Source organism: Macaca thibetana, chromosome 5 (genome assembly GCF_024542745.1).
Source record: "Macaca thibetana thibetana isolate TM-01 chromosome 5, ASM2454274v1, whole genome shotgun sequence".
NCBI classification, from domain to species: domain Eukaryota; kingdom Metazoa; phylum Chordata; class Mammalia; order Primates; family Cercopithecidae; genus Macaca; species Macaca thibetana.
The window spans coordinates 5,248,808-5,265,934 of record NC_065582.1 but is presented as its reverse complement, the minus strand read 5'-3'; the positions used below and the strand labels follow the sequence as shown (position 1 = coordinate 5,265,934).

At 43.6% G+C, this 17,127-nt stretch overlaps 1 protein-coding gene across 12 annotated transcripts in view; it reads right to left on the bottom strand.

Moving 5' to 3' along the window:
* ACSL1 (acyl-CoA synthetase long chain family member 1) overlaps positions 1 to 17,127 on the bottom strand; it is a 72,075-nt gene that overhangs the window by 1,752 nt on the left and 53,196 nt on the right. For 7 of the 12 annotated variants that reach the window (XM_050791690.1, XM_050791691.1, XM_050791692.1 and 4 more), the window contains 13 exons: positions 16,427 to 16,459; positions 16,244 to 16,295; positions 15,644 to 15,717; positions 12,226 to 12,303; positions 10,154 to 10,288; positions 8,441 to 8,575; positions 7,719 to 7,814; positions 6,669 to 6,741; positions 4,755 to 4,843; positions 4,017 to 4,133; positions 1,953 to 2,096; positions 471 to 572; positions 287 to 358 (listed from right to left, as the gene is read on the bottom strand). In XM_050791690.1, coding sequence (XP_050647647.1) covers positions 287 to 358; positions 471 to 572; positions 1,953 to 2,096; positions 4,017 to 4,133; positions 4,755 to 4,843; positions 6,669 to 6,741; positions 7,719 to 7,814; positions 8,441 to 8,575; positions 10,154 to 10,288; positions 12,226 to 12,303; positions 15,644 to 15,717; positions 16,244 to 16,295; positions 16,427 to 16,459 — 1,200 coding nt within the window. Of the gene's footprint in view, positions 1 to 286; positions 359 to 470; positions 573 to 1,952; positions 2,097 to 4,016; positions 4,134 to 4,754; positions 4,844 to 6,668; positions 6,742 to 7,718; positions 7,815 to 8,440; positions 8,576 to 10,153; positions 10,289 to 12,078; positions 12,157 to 12,225; positions 12,304 to 15,643; positions 15,718 to 16,243; positions 16,296 to 16,426; positions 16,460 to 17,127 lie in introns of all 12 variants that reach the window. The other 5 variants (XM_050791686.1, XM_050791689.1, XM_050791687.1 and 2 more) reach the window with 2 other exon arrangements.

Here is a 17,127-nt window from a genome sequence, read left to right as displayed (position 1 = left end):
ATCCTCCCGCCATCCAATCTATCCTCTCATTTCAGCCAAGCTGCACTTTCTCCACAAAGGACAGGCATCCAACTCTTAGGAGAGGATTCGGGATCATATTCTGATGTCCAGGAAAAAAGAATACATGCTCTTGATTTAAAAACCTCTCCCCTGTCGAACCGCTCCATTATTTATTCCTCATGCATGTCTTTAGGTCACCCCATATGTTTATCTAATCTACCTGTAAAACATCTTCAAGTGGAAAATTTGTTTTACAGGAATTCATGCACTCAGATGCAGGTCATACCTGTTCAAATGGTTTTAGACCAGAATCCTTCCCAAGTCTCACCATGTCTTCAAGGATAGCTTTTTTGACATCCTAATTGGGTAAGAGAAATAAATTACTTCCTCTGTTGGAGGGCCCTGAATATCTACAGGTACATTTAATGCCAAGTTATGATGAGGACAGACTGGACGCTTCAGAACCTTACCTTATTTCTGCACAGTTCCTCAAAGGACCCATCAAATCCTCTCTTTTGGGCCCAGGGACGTAATGTCTCGACATCTGGTACCACAATTGCAATGAGAAATGCCTTTAACACAGACAAATGAGTCATTACATAGCTTGATCCAAATGCTCTAAAATAGGGGTTATTTTTCTGTCTTATGGCCCCCTGGGAGAATATGATCCAAGTTATGGTTCATCTCTTCAGAACATACTACCCCCCTCCCCCAGGAGTTCATTCAGCCCAGATTAAGAACTCCTGGCTCTAAAATGTGGATGGTATCAGGAATTTTGCAATTAGTGTTTTTAAAAAACCACTGGAAATAACAATCTAACAAACCTCTAATTTGTATTTACTTCTGTGTACTTATTTTTTAGAAGCAGGGTCAAATAAACAACATGATGGATATCAGAGGAACATGATGGATATCATGAGACAGGAAAAAAAGGGAGCCTGTCTCATGCTTGTAATCTTAGCACTCTGCTAAGCTGAGGAGGATCACTTGAGGCCAGGAGTTCGAGACCAGCCTGGGCAACATAGTGAGACTCCATCTCTACCAAAAATTTAAAAATCAGCTGGGTGTGGTGGCTTGCACCTGTAATCCCAGCTACTCAGGAGGCTGAGGTAGGAAGATCCCCTTGAACCCAGGAGTTTGAAGCTGTAGTGAGCTATGACTGCCACTGCACTCCAGCCTGGACAACAAAGTGAGCCTATCTTTAAGAAAATAAATAAATAAAATTTATATAGGTTCATTTTTAAGAAAAATCTCTAATATCCCATTCTTTATAATCTAGTAACAATAAAATCAAATAAAAATCAAAGAATGAGAAGATTCTAGATCAAAGGAAAATAGCTGCAATCTCAAAGAAAAATAAGTGCATTCTCTTATAAGAAAATATACTTCTAAAATAATTTTAAAATCTTACAACTTTTCAAAAGGTTAACTTTCAGGAAACCAGAGTCTCTCTCTTCTTTGGCATCATCTGTCCAACATTTTGGCAAATACCATACATGTTTCACTGCAATACTGATTTTGATTTTCAATTTTGAGTATTCTTGGTTCCCAACCACCATTTACTCAAAAATGATTAGGAAGCATATCATCAATAGGCTGGGTTTAATATGTGTAAAAATTTTAAACTTTCTTATAACCCATGTCAATATTTTCTTTCATAATTGGAAACATATATTACCCACGCCCCCCTCCCCCAGTATGTTTATCCAACCTCCCTTGGTACATCAGACCTCTCTCAGTAAAATAAAAACGTAGAAATTAAAGAGAACAAATTTTTCTGAGTAGGAAATGCCAAGCAGCAAAAATCAGTAACAGGTCAATGATGCTCTAGTATATTAGACATGAAAGCCGATTTATAGGCATCTCAAACTTCCAATCACATTTAAAGCCCCTGGAGTACCAGGCAATGGCAACGTCTATGCAGCAAAACTGATGACCCAGAAAGCACATACCTGCAAGCTTTCTCCGTGGACAAACACCTGAGCAATAGCCTCACTTCGTATGTAGATATTTTCAATCTTTTCAGGTGCTATGTATTCTCCTTGTGCCAGCTTAAATATGTGCTTTTTCCTGTCGATAATCTTCAAGGTGCCATTCTGTTGATCAGAAGGGAGGGGGTTATGAATGGGCTGATGGCTAGTTTCCAACCAGGATGGATCCCAATAGAACAGTGAAAGGTATTTAATACACACTATTGATTCATTCTGATATCATCCCACAGAGGTCAGCTATGATCCCATTTTACAGAGAGGAAAACTAAGAATGAGCGAGACTGAGGAACTTGTCCAAGGCTATTCGGCCAAGTGCAGAGATGGAGAAGGGGTCCTAGAGCCTGTGCTCATTCAGTGTCACCACTTGGCACCACTGACTGGTCAATACTAGCAAGGCTCTGCTCGCTCACTACGCCCCCTGCCTGAATTAGGTGCATAAGACCTGGCTCACCAAGTGACTCAAGTTCCTTAACAGCAGGAGCACAACTTTTCCTTCCAAAGTGCTCTGCACAGAGTAACAGCTCAAGAAATGTTTCCTACACACAGGCCAAATTCCTGTTTTCTTTCTCAATGTCTGGAGGGGTGCTCTTGGCCCTCTGGGAAGAGTGAGTCAACTGTGGAAGTGCGCTAGCATCTCTGGACCAGAGCAGTCACATCCCAGTAGTGCCGTAAGCAAAACACTAGTCTCACTTTCACCCCATCCCCACCCCGGGGCCACTCTCATGCCTCCGAAATTGATCTGCAGAAAGTGTCTAGCGTTCTTTTGTTCCACACCAGTTCTCCATTTTCAAAAAGAGCAAACCAAGGTCTAGAGAGACTATGGGATGTGTTTGTGAGTGCCACAGTAGAATTAGAACTGACATTTAATCTCTCTTGAACCGGAAGAGGGGGGACTTAATTTATCTCTAAATAGTTTGGGTATTGCAAAATCTGAAGCCATTTTGGGAGGTATTTTTCTAATCAATACAAATTCGAGAGAAGTAAGCACCTAAAATCTACAAGAATCTGCCAATACACAATAATAAAAATTATATTTGTAATTTTAGTGCTTGCAATCAGCATAGTAATAACTTTGAAACAATAGGTTACTGGTCAAACCAACAGGTGGGACAGGTCAGGCTTCTTGCACAAGCTTCTCACTCTTAAGATAGACTCTTCAGAATTTCTCTACAGTAAATGATTCTGAGACTAAATCCAACTAAATTCAAGGAGTTCGTCTAATCTGTGAAACACCTTATTTTTAATGAGATGACAAACCCAAGAAACACATTTATTCCCAAATTCTTGCCCATCCTACCTTGCTAGAAGTCTACCACAAACTCCCCCATATCTTATTTAACTGAGCCTCAACATCACAGCTCAGTACGGACACTGTAAAAAGCCACTGTCTCTTTGTGTTCCAGTTGAGAAGCAACAACCAGACTTGATGTTAAGCATCAAAACAGGCCGGGAGTGGTGGCTCCCGCCAATAATCTCAGCACTTTGGGAGGCCGAGGGGGGGCGGATCACCTGAGGTCAGGAGTTCGAGACCAGCCTGGCCAACATGGTGAAACCTCGTCTCTACTAAAAATATAAAAATTAGCCGGGTGTGGTGGTGGGCACCTGTAATCGCAGCTACTCGGAGGCTGAGGCAGGAGAATCACTTGAACCCAGGAGGTGGAGGTTGCAGTGAGCCAAGATCGTGCCACTGCACTCCAGCCTGGGCGACAAGAACAAGACTCTGTCTCAAAAAAACAAAACAAAACAAAAAAAACAAAAAAAACCACACACACACACACACAGACAAAAAAACCAACAAAACGAAACACATTTGCTAAAGTTAAAGTGAAAATCCAACCAAGGATGCTAAGTGTAAACCTGTCCCCTGCGGGAAATGGAACAGTCGACATCATACCACTCACCAAGGAGGAAGGGAAAGAGAAAATTCAGGGTGCCACTGCCATGTGGCAGCTGTACAGCAGACTAGATATTTTCTTCCCTACAGTGGAAGAGAATTGTTTGTGACCAGAGGAGGTGGCAACTTACTGGTAACCATTTTCCAATGTCCCCTGTGTGTAACCAGCCGTCTTTGTCCAAAGCTTCTGCTGTTTTCGCTGGGTCCTTCAGGTAGCCCTGAAATACATTTGGCCCCTTCACACACACCTAAAGAAAAGAAGATCATCAGTGAACAGCAGTTACTGGGGCTTCTCCAGAGAAAACTGGTGTGTGCGTGTGTGTACGTGTGTGTCTGCCCCAACCTTTAGCTGGAAGCCCTAAACTCCAGGATACAGAGGGAGTTACCAGAGCCCCACTGGGATCTGCGAGGGATCTCCAGGGCCTCTACTTCCCTTCCTGAATCACCTCAGCTCTGGTCAATTTGGAGGGTGAATGCTTGCCCTGGGTTCTGGCTCAAAGCTGTTGGAAAACCCTGCAGGGGATGAAATGCCTTTTAAGTAATTAGGCTTCCCATCCAGCAGCCAGCAGCTCACTAATAGGAACCCAGGGCAATCCACAGGCAGGAGCTTCGTCCCTTTCTTTGCAGGCTCTGGAGCCCAAATCCCTATGAGGCCTGGCAGAGGAAGGCAGGCGTCTTGTTCCTGCCGCCGAGTCCCCGAGAGCTGAACATAAATGTACCCTCGGAAAGAAGCCTGGCAGACTCCAGGATCACCAATGAAGTCAAGCTCAATGGCTTTATTGAGCTGCTGGGAAATACCACTGCATTTGCAAAGGCCAGCGATCACAGGAAACGGCAGTGAGGGGAAATGACTGACACTTTTCACTCACCTCGCCCTCGCCCTCAGCAGCCATGTAATTCATTTCTTCCACATCAACAAGTTTTATCAAATTGCATGGCATTGGGGCCCCAACATGGCCTGTATGTTAAAGAAGCAAAGGTCATTCCTAAGGGAACTAATTATAACCTCAGGTCACATTATTTTGATAGCGAACAGGATTCCACAAAAGAAAAACAGTTGGGATAAACTTCTGATTTCTGCAATTATAGCCATTCTCTTCCTAGTATAATTGAAGAGAATCTATTCTTAGACTAGGGCAGAACACATTTAGTCTCTTCAGGACCTTTTCCAAGTGTGATGCTCTGTTATTTATGAGTAATTTGGCCTCTATGTGAAGGTTCCTACAAACACCTGGAAGCAGGCTCTCTCAAACCTTCACCCGGCTTCCACCCTCCAATCGCCCCCACCCATCACTTGCACTCATCTTACACAGACTTTTTTTTTTTTTTTTGAGACGGAGTCTCGCCCTGTCGCCCAGGCTGCAGTGCAGTGGCGCAATCTCGGCTCACTGCAAGCTCCGCCTCCCGGGTTCACGCCATTCTCCTGCCTCAGCCTCCCGAGTAGCTGGGATTATAGGCGCCCGCCACCACGCCCGGCTAATTTTTTGTATTTTTTAGTAGAGACGGGGTTTCACGGTGGTCTGGATCTCCTGACCTTGTGATCCGCCCGCCTTGGCCTCCCCTTACACAGACTTCTTAGCATCCCTGTTCTTTGTAAGAAGAGAGAACATATGCAGCTTTGGCAAACCTGACACACCACCTGGTTCTCATCAACACGGCCTTTATTTCCTTGCATATGAAGAAGCATGTCTTACAGTTTTTACTAAGATGGGACAGTGCTTATTTCTACAGTTAACTTAACTCTCTTGCGAAAGGCTGTTCAGACTGGGTTGTCTTTTCCAAAAGCAGCAACATCAGACATTAGATATGTTAGATATTAGATATCACATTGGATATCACAAATAATTCTTCCTATGTTTTTATAATTTGAGCTTCTAGAGATCAGTATCCCAAATTCTCTGTTCAGGAAACTCAGGTTAAAAATTAAACAAATACCATAAAGAAGATTCACAGACTGTCTGTGTCAATTCCAGTAGAATTATGTTACTAGACAGTGCTAGGTTCTAGAATCTACGTTACTAAATGGTGCTAATACTTATAATACTCCAAATAAGCCGGGGAAGTTTATTTATCACAGTATAGAATTTACTACTCAGGTGACACAGAGGAAGCACAGAAGTTCTGTAGTCAGGCCGGGGTTGAAATCCCAGCTCCAAAGCATAATGCTGTGTAAATTCTCAGATATTATTTATGTGTTACTTAAGCAACAATCTATCATTTCCTCTGAGAAGTACCAGAACTTATCTCACAGGGACGCTGTTGGGGTTACACGGACATCAGGTGCATCCTAAGCACCCATCGTAGAGGCTCACCCATGACAGGTGCTCAATGATTTTTGTTTGTCCTCCTCCTTTTTCCTTTTGAGAAAAGACTCTTTGAGAAAAAGGACTTGTATTTATTCCTATTGGTAGTCCTAACACCTAGCACAGCACACAGTACAAATTTAATAACTATTTGTTGTTTAAAATGACCAAATAACGAGACCCTACTCAATTACTAGGAAGCTCTGTTGGGCCAGACATTCTCAATCTGGAACACAGGGCCCCCTCTCAGATGTCGCTAGTGGGGTCTAGGCAAGTCCCTGCTGCCACCAGCTTTACAGTCAGATCCCCAATGCCACCCCTCAGTTGCAGGAGGCGTTTTCCCCACAGTGCCCTGATTTACAAGCAAACAGCACTTTTGTTTAAGATGGTTAATGAACCAATCAGTGATTAACCCAATTTCAGACATACCAATAACCCAGTATGAACAATATTCCAAAAAGAAGCCTCCCACAGTCATACCTGCGGTCCAGTCTCCAGGCATGCTCAGGCAGCACCCGGCAGTGCACTCGGTCTGTCCATAGCCTTCATAAAACTGGGGCACCAAGAGACAGGACATTATTAAGGACAGCACAATCACACCTTTGCTGGAAGTACACAATGAAGTATCACTAACTCCCAAGTCATGGCTGACTAGTGAAATTTCGTTTCAAATGGTCTGTTCAGTAAATTCATTCAATGGTCCAGTGTGCTGTACGCCAACACCAGCCATCACCCAGGTGCACCCTCTACTTAACTTCCTGTTGCCAAGCAAGGGAGAACCCCTATGTGACTGGTCACCACCCAGCGGCAGTGAACTCCCTTGGCCAGTTCACAGGACGTGTACCCCACACATGTCCTGTCTGCCACCAAATCCTCCTTTCCCCCTTTACTACAGGTTGTCAGCATGGTGTGCGGTTAGGCTCATCACCTGTGACCTATTCCACACCCGCATGCTTGCTTCTAAAGGTTAGACAATCTGGTGCCTGATCCTGGAGAAAATTCAACAAATGGCAGACACACACGTTCCCCTGCCTAGGGTAAAAAATAGACATGTGGTTGCTTCTCCAAGCAACCTAGTAATAACATATCTTCCAAACAAAAGTAACACACACACACAAAGCAGGGGTGGGGAAGGACTGGGGTGATGTTGGTGAACGGACACAGTCTCCATCAGGAGGAGCGGGTTCAAGAGCTCCATAGCACCGCGCACCGCGGGGTGACTACAGCTAACAACAATGTATCATATCCTTGAAAACTGCCCAGAGAATAGATTCCAAGTGTTCTCACCATGGGGGGAGAAAAAAACATGGGTGGTAAGACACATGTTAATGAGCTTGACTTAGCCATTCCACAATGTTTACATACATCAAAACATCATGTTGTATGCCATAAATACAGATACGCTTGCCAATGAAAAAAGACAGACGCGCACACACACACACACACACACAGAGTACAGACGACTTTTGGCGCAGAAGAGGACTGGGCGTCCCAGTGTGGGAGAATCAGGCGCCCTGACATCCACCTCACCTGACAGCCCAGGGCTGCTCTGAGGAACGTCAGCACAGTGGCAGACACCGGTGCGGCTCCCGTCACCATCAGCCGGACTTTTCCGCCCAGGCTCGACTTTCAGGGAGGGAGAGTAGGAGAAGGCAAGGGTTACACACCTGCAAGTCGGCGGCCTCTCCGCCAAGGAGGCCCGCTTGGGACCCCGTTCCCTAACCCACAGCTGAAGGCCACATGGAGAACTCAGTGCGCACGATGGCAACACAGGGCTCCAGTTTGTTTCCACCCGTGACTGCCCTGTTCCCTCCCAAAGGGGACGGAAGTCAGCCCCACCTCTGCAGAAGCTATTTCAGGAAACTAGAACACGACTGGGGGGATCTGTGGCAACTACCACAACTCTGGCCTTCTGGGGGGCACAATATTATTACACATTATCACTCATGCTTGAAAAATTACCTCAAGAGTGACATACTTGTTCTGGAAAAACGAAACAAAATGGAGAATGAGAAAAAAGGCCACACTACCCTGAATCCTTTTCCCCCTAGATGGTTGCAATACTGTTTATCTTAGAAACTGAGGCCTCCTTAATGGCTCTGCCTTAGTTTTTAAACGTGTGCCAGAATTAAACAAAAACATGTCATTCTCTCCCTTACCTTCATCTCTCCCTCTCACAAAAAAAGCCCTCCCAGAACTCTGAAAACCGGAGCTGGTTTCCATGGGAGCAGCGGCTGTGAGTCACGTGTTACCTGTACTTTGTGGAAGATCAGCCGGTCCCACAGGCTGTTGTTTCTGATGATGCCGCTGCGAAGCTCTGCTTCTTTCCTCTTGGAGGCAAAGTCCAAGAGCCATCGCTTCAGTGTGGTGTTTGCTTGTCCGAAAATCTAATGAGGCAAGACATGAGAAGGTTTTCACGCCTACTAGAAAGGCCAGAGTCAAAAAGTGTGGAGAAATCGGAACCCTCATACACGGCTGGGGAACACAAAATGGCACAGCCGCTCTGACAGCCTGGCCAGTCCTCTTAACAGTCCCGTGTGGTCAGCACAGGACCAGCAATTCCACACCTTGGTATACACCCAGGAGTAACGGACACATACATCCCCACATGCCCATCAAGCAGGAATGTGTAGGCCAGGTGCGGTGGCCTATGCTTATATTCCCAGCACTTTGGGAGGCTGAGGTGGGTGGATCTCCTGAGCTCAGGAGTTTGAGTCCAATGTGGCCAACGTGGTAAGACCCCATCTCTACAAAAAATACAAAAATTAGCCGGGCATGGTGGCATGTGCCTGTGGTCCCAGCTACTCAGGAGGCTAAGGTGGGAGGACTGCTTGAGCCCTGGAGGTGGAGGTTGCAGTGAGCCATGATACCACCACTGCACTCTAGCCTGGATGACAGAGAGAGATCCTGTCTCAAAAAAAAAAAAAAAAAAAAAAAAAAACGAATGGATAAATAAAATGCGTTCTATCCATACAGTGGAATATTATTTGGCCATTAAAAGGAATGAAGCAAATATGTGCTACATGGATGCTCGTGAAAGAAGCCAGTCACAAAGGAGCATATACAGCATGATTCCATCCATAAAAAAGTCCAGAATACAGAAATACACAGATTGAGAACACAGATGAGTGGATGCTTAAGGGTGGAGGGGGTCTGGGAGATGACAGCTAAAGAATAGGCAAGTGGTGATGATGAAGGTGGTGGTGAAAATGTTCTAAAATTGATTGCAGTGATGGCTGCAGAACTCCGTGAAAGTACTCAAAACCTTTGAATTATACACTTTAAATCAGCAAATTATACAGAGTATTATATGTTGATAAAGTTGTTCTTTTAAAAAGAACCATTAAAAACATAAGAAGGTTCTGAGAGAGAACAGAAATCCTGCCTCTAAGTGAAAACTCATTCTGGAGACTGCCTGCTCGTGCCCCACACGCCTGACCCTGGCTGTGTGGTCCACGCGATGATACCCATCACAGAGGGGCTGGTGTTCTCTTGGGCTCTGCTGTGGCTTAGTCACTTCCTTCAGTGTGGCCAATTAAGTAATGTTTTACATGTCCATGCAAGGAGCTTTACAATGAAGAAAACCATTTCATAGTTACTATCCTCATGTGATCCCATTAGCAACTTTTGGAGACAAACAGTAGGAGAGAAGAGGTAACAGTCCATGTTATACACGAGGAAGCAGAGGCTCAAGTGTTTATTGTAAAAATAAAATAACCTCCCACCTTACACTTGTATTGTGACCACGGTTTACAAAGTGTGTTCAAGTGTTTTCTCTTATAATCCTTATCAACAACTCTGGGAGGTAATGCATCCTAACTTTACAGATGAGTAAACTGAAGTTCTACAAGACTGAGAGGATTGTCCAGGGTCATGCACATGGCACATGGCACAGCCCAATTCAAACCCAAGCCCCTGCGTCCAAGTCAGAGCTCAGTTCTGGGACTTTGCTGCTTGGAACTTACTCGGTCAAACATACGGTTCAGCAGTCTTGGAACCACAGGGAAGACAGTGGGTTGAAGCACCTTGAGGTCATCCATGAGCAGCCTGATATCACCTTGGAAAAATCCGATTTTAGCTCCATGACACAGCATTACACACTACAGGGGCAATGGAAACAACAAACATTTTATCATCACAGCAGGGAGTACAAAACATGGACAACACCCAACACTTCAGTTTTAGCAGTTCAGGCCAGTTTCCAGAAATCTTAAATTTCCTAAATATAGGTAACTTAAAAAAAAATGTGCATTTACTAGTCATTGTACAACATGGAAATGTGGTATTTCTCTTGGTTATCCTGAAGATACAGGACTTAGTAAAAAACCAGGCTATGTTGTTTTTAGTGATGACCACAGAGATTCTACTCTTTTAGTGTGGTGGTAAGTGGTAGTCTGTTGAATGAATGACATGGTATTACATATTCTAAGTATTTTTAGTGGCTGGGTACGGTGGCTCACGCCTGTAATCCCAGCACTTTGGAAGGCCAAGGCGGGCGGATCACTTGAGTTCAGGAGTTCCAGATGAGTCTGGCCATGTTAGAGTGAAACCCCACGTCTACTAGAACAAAAATTAGCTGGGCGTGTGGCGGGTGCCTGTAGTCCCAGTCACTTGGGAGGCTGATGCTGGAGAATCACTTGAACCCAGGAGGCAGAGGTTGCAGTGGGCCAAGATCATGCCACTGCTCTCCAGCCTGGGCCACAGAGGGAGACTGTCTCAAATATATTTATATAGCTTTCCAGAAACTTTACGTTTAATTTATTCTCAGAATAAAAACTTAACTTCTTGCCTAGAGTTCGAGTTTGTGAAAGTCTCACTTTCTTTTGTTTGAATCTAACTAAAAGTTTCTGAAAGGCCACCAAGTATGATGAATTTGTGACACCAGGGTATCTAATACCAAAGTGGCTTGCGATTCAGCTAGAACATACTGCACGATCTTTCTCCTGTTTAGTACAAACCGTACTGGCAAGCCATATGGACCTGACAGTTTGCCTATTTTAAATTTTAAAAAGAAAAGATTCAAAAGATGACACAAGGGAAGTACAAACGTTCTCTGGCTTAAAAGCAGAAACCACAAGAAAGGTACACCATGGTTCACTGTTTAACAATCACAGCTCAGAAAGCTTTTGTTCAGTGTGGCCTGCCTTCTAGGCATCCCTCTAAAACTTGTTAGGTCCAGCAACTCATTTGAGATTGCTTCATAAACCCAGAAGATCCTGAGGTGTGCAGGACGTAGAAGGAACAGATGGCAGAAGGGATGTAATCGCCTTCGATCCTCTGGGGTGAGCAAATCCGACAGGGCAGCTGCCATCCAAAGCATTGGCTGTTAGTCACCTCTGTCTCCAACACAGCAGCGGGCACACAGCTAGAGCTCAGTAACTACTCCCTAAATGAATGAATGGTGCTCATTGTTTTTTCCTACAGTATAAAACCCAAAATTGTCAAAGAAAGAAAAAAGGTGGTTCTTGGTCAGTTTTAAAATTAGTCACAGTTGACTAAAGGGAGCCTAAGCAAAGGTCAACTGGAGGATCATTCTCTTTTTCCAAGGGCACTTAGAATATTGCTGAAAAAATTAGTCTCAAGCCAACTTGCCCATTATGAACAAGCACAATCAAAACTAGAGACTCCTTACAGAACAGAAGCCTCACCGGGCTTTGTAGAACTAAATTAATAATGACTTTTCTTTTACAGTTGATCTTTCTGGACTGATGTCCATATTAGTATCCTTCAAAAGTCTGAGCTCCTAATTTTAAAATGAGTGATTAAATTCAAGTATCCTGTTCATACTCAGAAAAAGAATTTATATTCTTTCAAATATTCTGTACCATTTCTAAAACGGGGCTGAGCAAAGAATTCTTTATAGGGATGACAGTTTGCACATCACACTTACCTTCATGAGCTGTTCATACATGTGTGCAAGTGGTAAAAATGAAATGTGTGTGTCACTGGCATTCAAGGGAAGTACTTTCTGTAAAACACAACAACTTAGCAGAACATACACAACAAGCAAGCAAGGAAAACAAAACTAAATGCCTACCTCTACAACTCTCTCAAACATATGGGCGAGAGGCAAGAAAGATATCAAAGTATCATCTGGGCAAGGATTGACTGAATTCTGTAAGCAAAGACACCAGCAAGGCAGAAAAGCATTAAGACTCCCAGTAACTTTCCATTTTATTTCTGAGCCCATAGTACCTCAACACTGAGGAGAAACAGCTTTTGCTTATGGTCTGCAATTTTTTCTCACCAAAGAATAAAATGAAAAGTAAGGGGCATGGTGGCTCACGCCTGTAATCCCAGCACTTTGGGAGGCCGAGGCAGGCAGATCACTTGAGGTCAGGGGTTCAAGACCAGCCTGGCCAACATGGTAAAACCCCATCCCTACTAAAAATACAAAAATTGGCCAAACATAATGTCACATGTCTGTAATTCTAGCTACTCAGGAGGCTGAGGCAGGAGAATCGCTTGAACCAGGGAGGTGGAGGTTGCAGTGAGTCCAGATTGTACCACTGCACTCCAGCCTAGGTAACAGAGTGAGACTCTGACTCAAAAAAAAAAAAAAGCAATATTTTCATTATTCAAATAAAGTGGAAGTCACTCCCAATGACAAAGTAAATTCACTTCAGGGCTTTAATCAAAACAAGGAAAATTTTGCCCAAATTGGAAGGTTAAGGGATTATGTGCTCTAATCAGTATTTCATCACTACAGTATCCCAGTACCCAGCAAGTTCAATTCTACCTTAAGAAATACAGGTCCCATTTCAACATAAAATTGCATTTTATGTTGCTAAGGAAAAGGAGGAAAGAAGATAAAAGAAGGTAGATTTCCAAGGTCCTTAGAGTATTTTGAGTTTGATCAATATACAAATACATAAAGCCCTACTTTACATAATTTGTTTAATGCAACCTCAGATCCGGCACCCAGGAATTTGCTCTCCTATAAAATACTGATCATGATGATTAAACAGACAGATTACGTTTGGACATCTGGTTTCCCTCAGAGTGGGCCTTACTTAGGGCAGGCACAGTGAGGGTTTGTATAGAATATTCATGTTTTTAACATAAAGAATTCTGGCCAAAACAGGGGGTGTCCAACAGCAGCTGCTGTCACACCAACTAAGAAATGAGGGCATTGTCGTTACCTAGGGGATGATGTACCAAGTTCTGAGCCATGCCCTCTCCTTTCCTAAAGCTGGGTCACCCTTAATAATAACGTGACAATGGATGAAAGCATCGACCCTGAGCAAACACAGCAGCCTCAGAAGCACCGGATGTGGGCTGAGCATGCTGTAATCTCAGCTTGATTGTATTCAAGTCTGACAGGCATCCCAAGTCGTACTTCTCAGGATGAAATTGTTCTATTAGTATAATGAGAAATCAGACTCCATTCTACCTATACTTTTCAACATTCTGATTTAGAACAAAAATATTGTCCATTATCATGATTAGACATTTTACAAAGCTAAGAAGACAGATATTGTAACTGATATTGTAATCGATTTATATTATAATTGGCTTTAAACAAAGTTCTGTAATCATTTGCCTCAATGAACCCACCAATGCATTTTAAGTTTTCTTCGAAGGCCAATTACAACATTAAAATTTCACTTTGGTAAGGTACTAAATGTTGAACTCTGTTTAGAAAGTATACACCTTTATAAAGGGTATTTGGAAAGGGTGAGCCAAGTAAAATAAGTGCAAAATCCTTCAAAGATCAGTTTTCTGCAGCCACCAAACATGTCCATTCCCCAAAGCCATTAAGCTCAGGCTCCTGCTACAAAAATCAGAGCTACAGAATACTCCCAAAGAGACTGCAAGAGCCAATTATGTTAACTGTAAAAAAGAGTATGAGGAAAAGGCATTATATTGTCAATAAGCACCTTTATAAAGGGCAAGTTTGGAATAGGCTCTTGGTGTTATGGACTGAATCACATAACCTCCTTCTAAATTCATATGTTGACGTCCTAACTCCCCATGTAGATAGGGCGCTGCTGTGACTGTATCTGGAGGCAGGCTCTGATTGATAGGGCTAGTGTCCTTACTGTATCTGGAGGCAGGCTCTGATCTGATAGGGCTAGTGTCCTTACTGCATCTGGAGGCAGGCTCTGATTGATAGGGCTGGTGTCCTTACTGCATCTGGAGGCAGGCTCTGATTGATAGGGCTAGTGTCCTTACTGTATCTGGAGGCAGGCTCTGATCTGATAGGGCTAGTGTCCTTACTGCATCTGGAGGCAGGCTCTGATCTGATAGGGCTAGTGTCCTTACTGCATCTGGAGGCAGGCTCTGATCTGATAGGGCTAGTGTCCTTACTGCATCTGGAGGCAGGCTCTGATCTGATAGGGCTGGTGTCCTTACTGCATCTGGAGGCAGGCTCTGATTGATAGGGCTAGTGTCCTTACTGCATCTGGAGGCAGGCTCTGATTGATAGGGCTAGTGTCCTTACTGCATCTGGAGGCAGGCTCTGATTGATAGGGCTAGTGTCCTTACTGCATCTGGAGGCAGGCTCTGATTGATAGGGCTAGTGTCCTTACTGTATCTGGAGGCAGGCTCTGATCTGATAGGGCTAGTGTCCTTACTGCATCTGGAGGCAGGCTCTGATCTGATAGGGCTAGTGTCCTTACTGCATCTGGAGGCAGGCTCTGATTGATAGGGCTAGTGTCCTTACTGCATCTGGAGGCAGGCTCTGATCTGATAGGGCTAGTGTCCTTATGAGAAGCAGAAGAGACACCAGAGCGCTCTCTCTTCACACATGTACGGAAGAAAGGCCATGTGAGGATACAGGAGAAGGAGACTGTCTGCAAGCCAGGAAGTCAGCCCTCACCAGAAGCCAAATTTGCCAGCAGCTGATCTTGGACTTCTAGCCTCCGGAACCGTGAGAAAATAAATGTCTACTGTATAAGCCACCCAGTCTGTGGGGTTTTTTTTGTTGTTGTTGCTATGGCAACCTGAATAGACTAAGACACTGGGTAGTAAACTTTAAAAGTAGGGGAAATGAGTTGAAGTGCAAGTCTTTAATACTTCTAGTGCAATGGAAGTCACACTGACCAAAACAGATAATAATAATTCAAAAACTTTTAGCATATCATTGCCAATTTAAAATAAATTATTTCCCAAATACAGGGACACTGGATAAAAACACAAGACAGTCCATCTCTTCTCTGTCCTTTCTTGGACATATTTCTAGGGCAATCTCCAAATAGAGTTTCACTATATTAATGTTGCAGTGAACTTCATCTGTCAATTCACCGTAATTATCACAGAGAAGGGTTGGCGATTAGGTCCAAAGTGAAAAAAGAGAGAAGGTGGACTTGGGCCTAAAGTTCTGACCTTATCCGTATGTCACCTCGTTTCTAAATACCACACAGGCCTAACACAGTGGTGCCACCTTCAGCACTTTCATTCTCAAGGACTAATGTCAACCAGTGAGGAAAGATGACAACATCCCAAAAAGTTACCTCTGTTGCTTTCACAAAAGCTGAACAATCGCTCACTATGTTTCGATGAGTGATCAGTGCTCCTTTGGGGTTGCCTGTGGAGCACATATGAAGCAGAACAAAGTTAAAGAATGACAGAAATGAAGGAGGCCCAGAAACCCCGCATAATTAGGGCCTCGGACACCTCTACTGTTAAGATACATCGTGAAAGCCAAATGTTGAACACTAAATTCCTGAGCAACCTGCAATCCTTTCACTGACTTATCTTTAAAAACCTTTATTAATATGGGCAAATTTTAAAGGGTATACGTAGTCATAAGAGAAGAAAAACCAGAAATTGTCTCCCTGGGAGCCACGATCTAGTCTGTCCTAGGAAGACAGGTGAATCTAATATCACCCTCAATAAATGTTTGAGGAATTATCCGGCACTCTTGGACTCTGAGAAGATCTTACAGAGCAACAGGAAGATAGCACATAGCACAAGAAGACAGCACTGGAACCGCTTCCTTCTCTTCTGCTTTCGGTCCATCTACTGTTAGCTGATAAGTCATCCAAAAGAGGTAGGGGAGAGTACAGACCACTGGCTGCCACATGTAGAAGCAATTCTATCTCAAAACTCACCTGTAGTTCCACTTGTGAAACAAACTACTGCAAGATCTTCAGGCGCTGGAGGCTAAAGAAGATTAAAAAAAAAAAAAGTTGGTATAGATCAGAACAGAAAAGAGAACTATAAACCACAAAGTACCAGGCTAGATACTGAAGACTACAAAGAGGACAGAGCAGGGTCTGACACAGTGTGCTTACCTTGGGCTTCCGTCTGTTGGCTCTTCCCAGGTCCTTAATTAGAAGAGAAAAAAAGTCATTTTAAATGGAAATGTTTTCTAACTGTAAAGGATAAGGTCACATCAAGGCACTTAAAGCTGGCTTTACAGTGGACTTCGTTCACAGCTGGCTCGAAAACAGCGTAATTTTCTAATTAAAGAAACTATGGCAGTTTTAATTAATCAGAACCAAAATATTTATTCATTGTTCTGAGCAGCCATTTTCCAGTTATCTCTTCTCTTACATAAAACTACATAAATGATATTAGGACTGGCCTTTGAAATAGGATGTATTAAAATACAGCAGTCAAAGTCTTTACAACGCATTTCTGGTCCCCACTTCCACTCCTTATCAGGGCCTTTAATAAAGCCCTGTTCTTAACCATAACTAGATACTGTAGATACTCTGCAGGCTCCTCAAATCAGAGCACAGTATGACCTCACCCCCGCATTCTGCACAACATCTGCAATCTGAGAAGAAAAATCAATCTCTGCTCGGTTGAAATGCTAGCCATTTTCGAGAGGCTCAAATATCTGCTCAAATATCTCCCCACGTAGAGTGGAGATAGGATTTGGGAGCCTCCAATGATAAAACAGGCCACAGCAGAACCTCAAAGACTATTTCCTGAATGGACTTACAGGTTAAGAATGACGCATTGCGCGGGCACAGCATTTCCCAGCGGC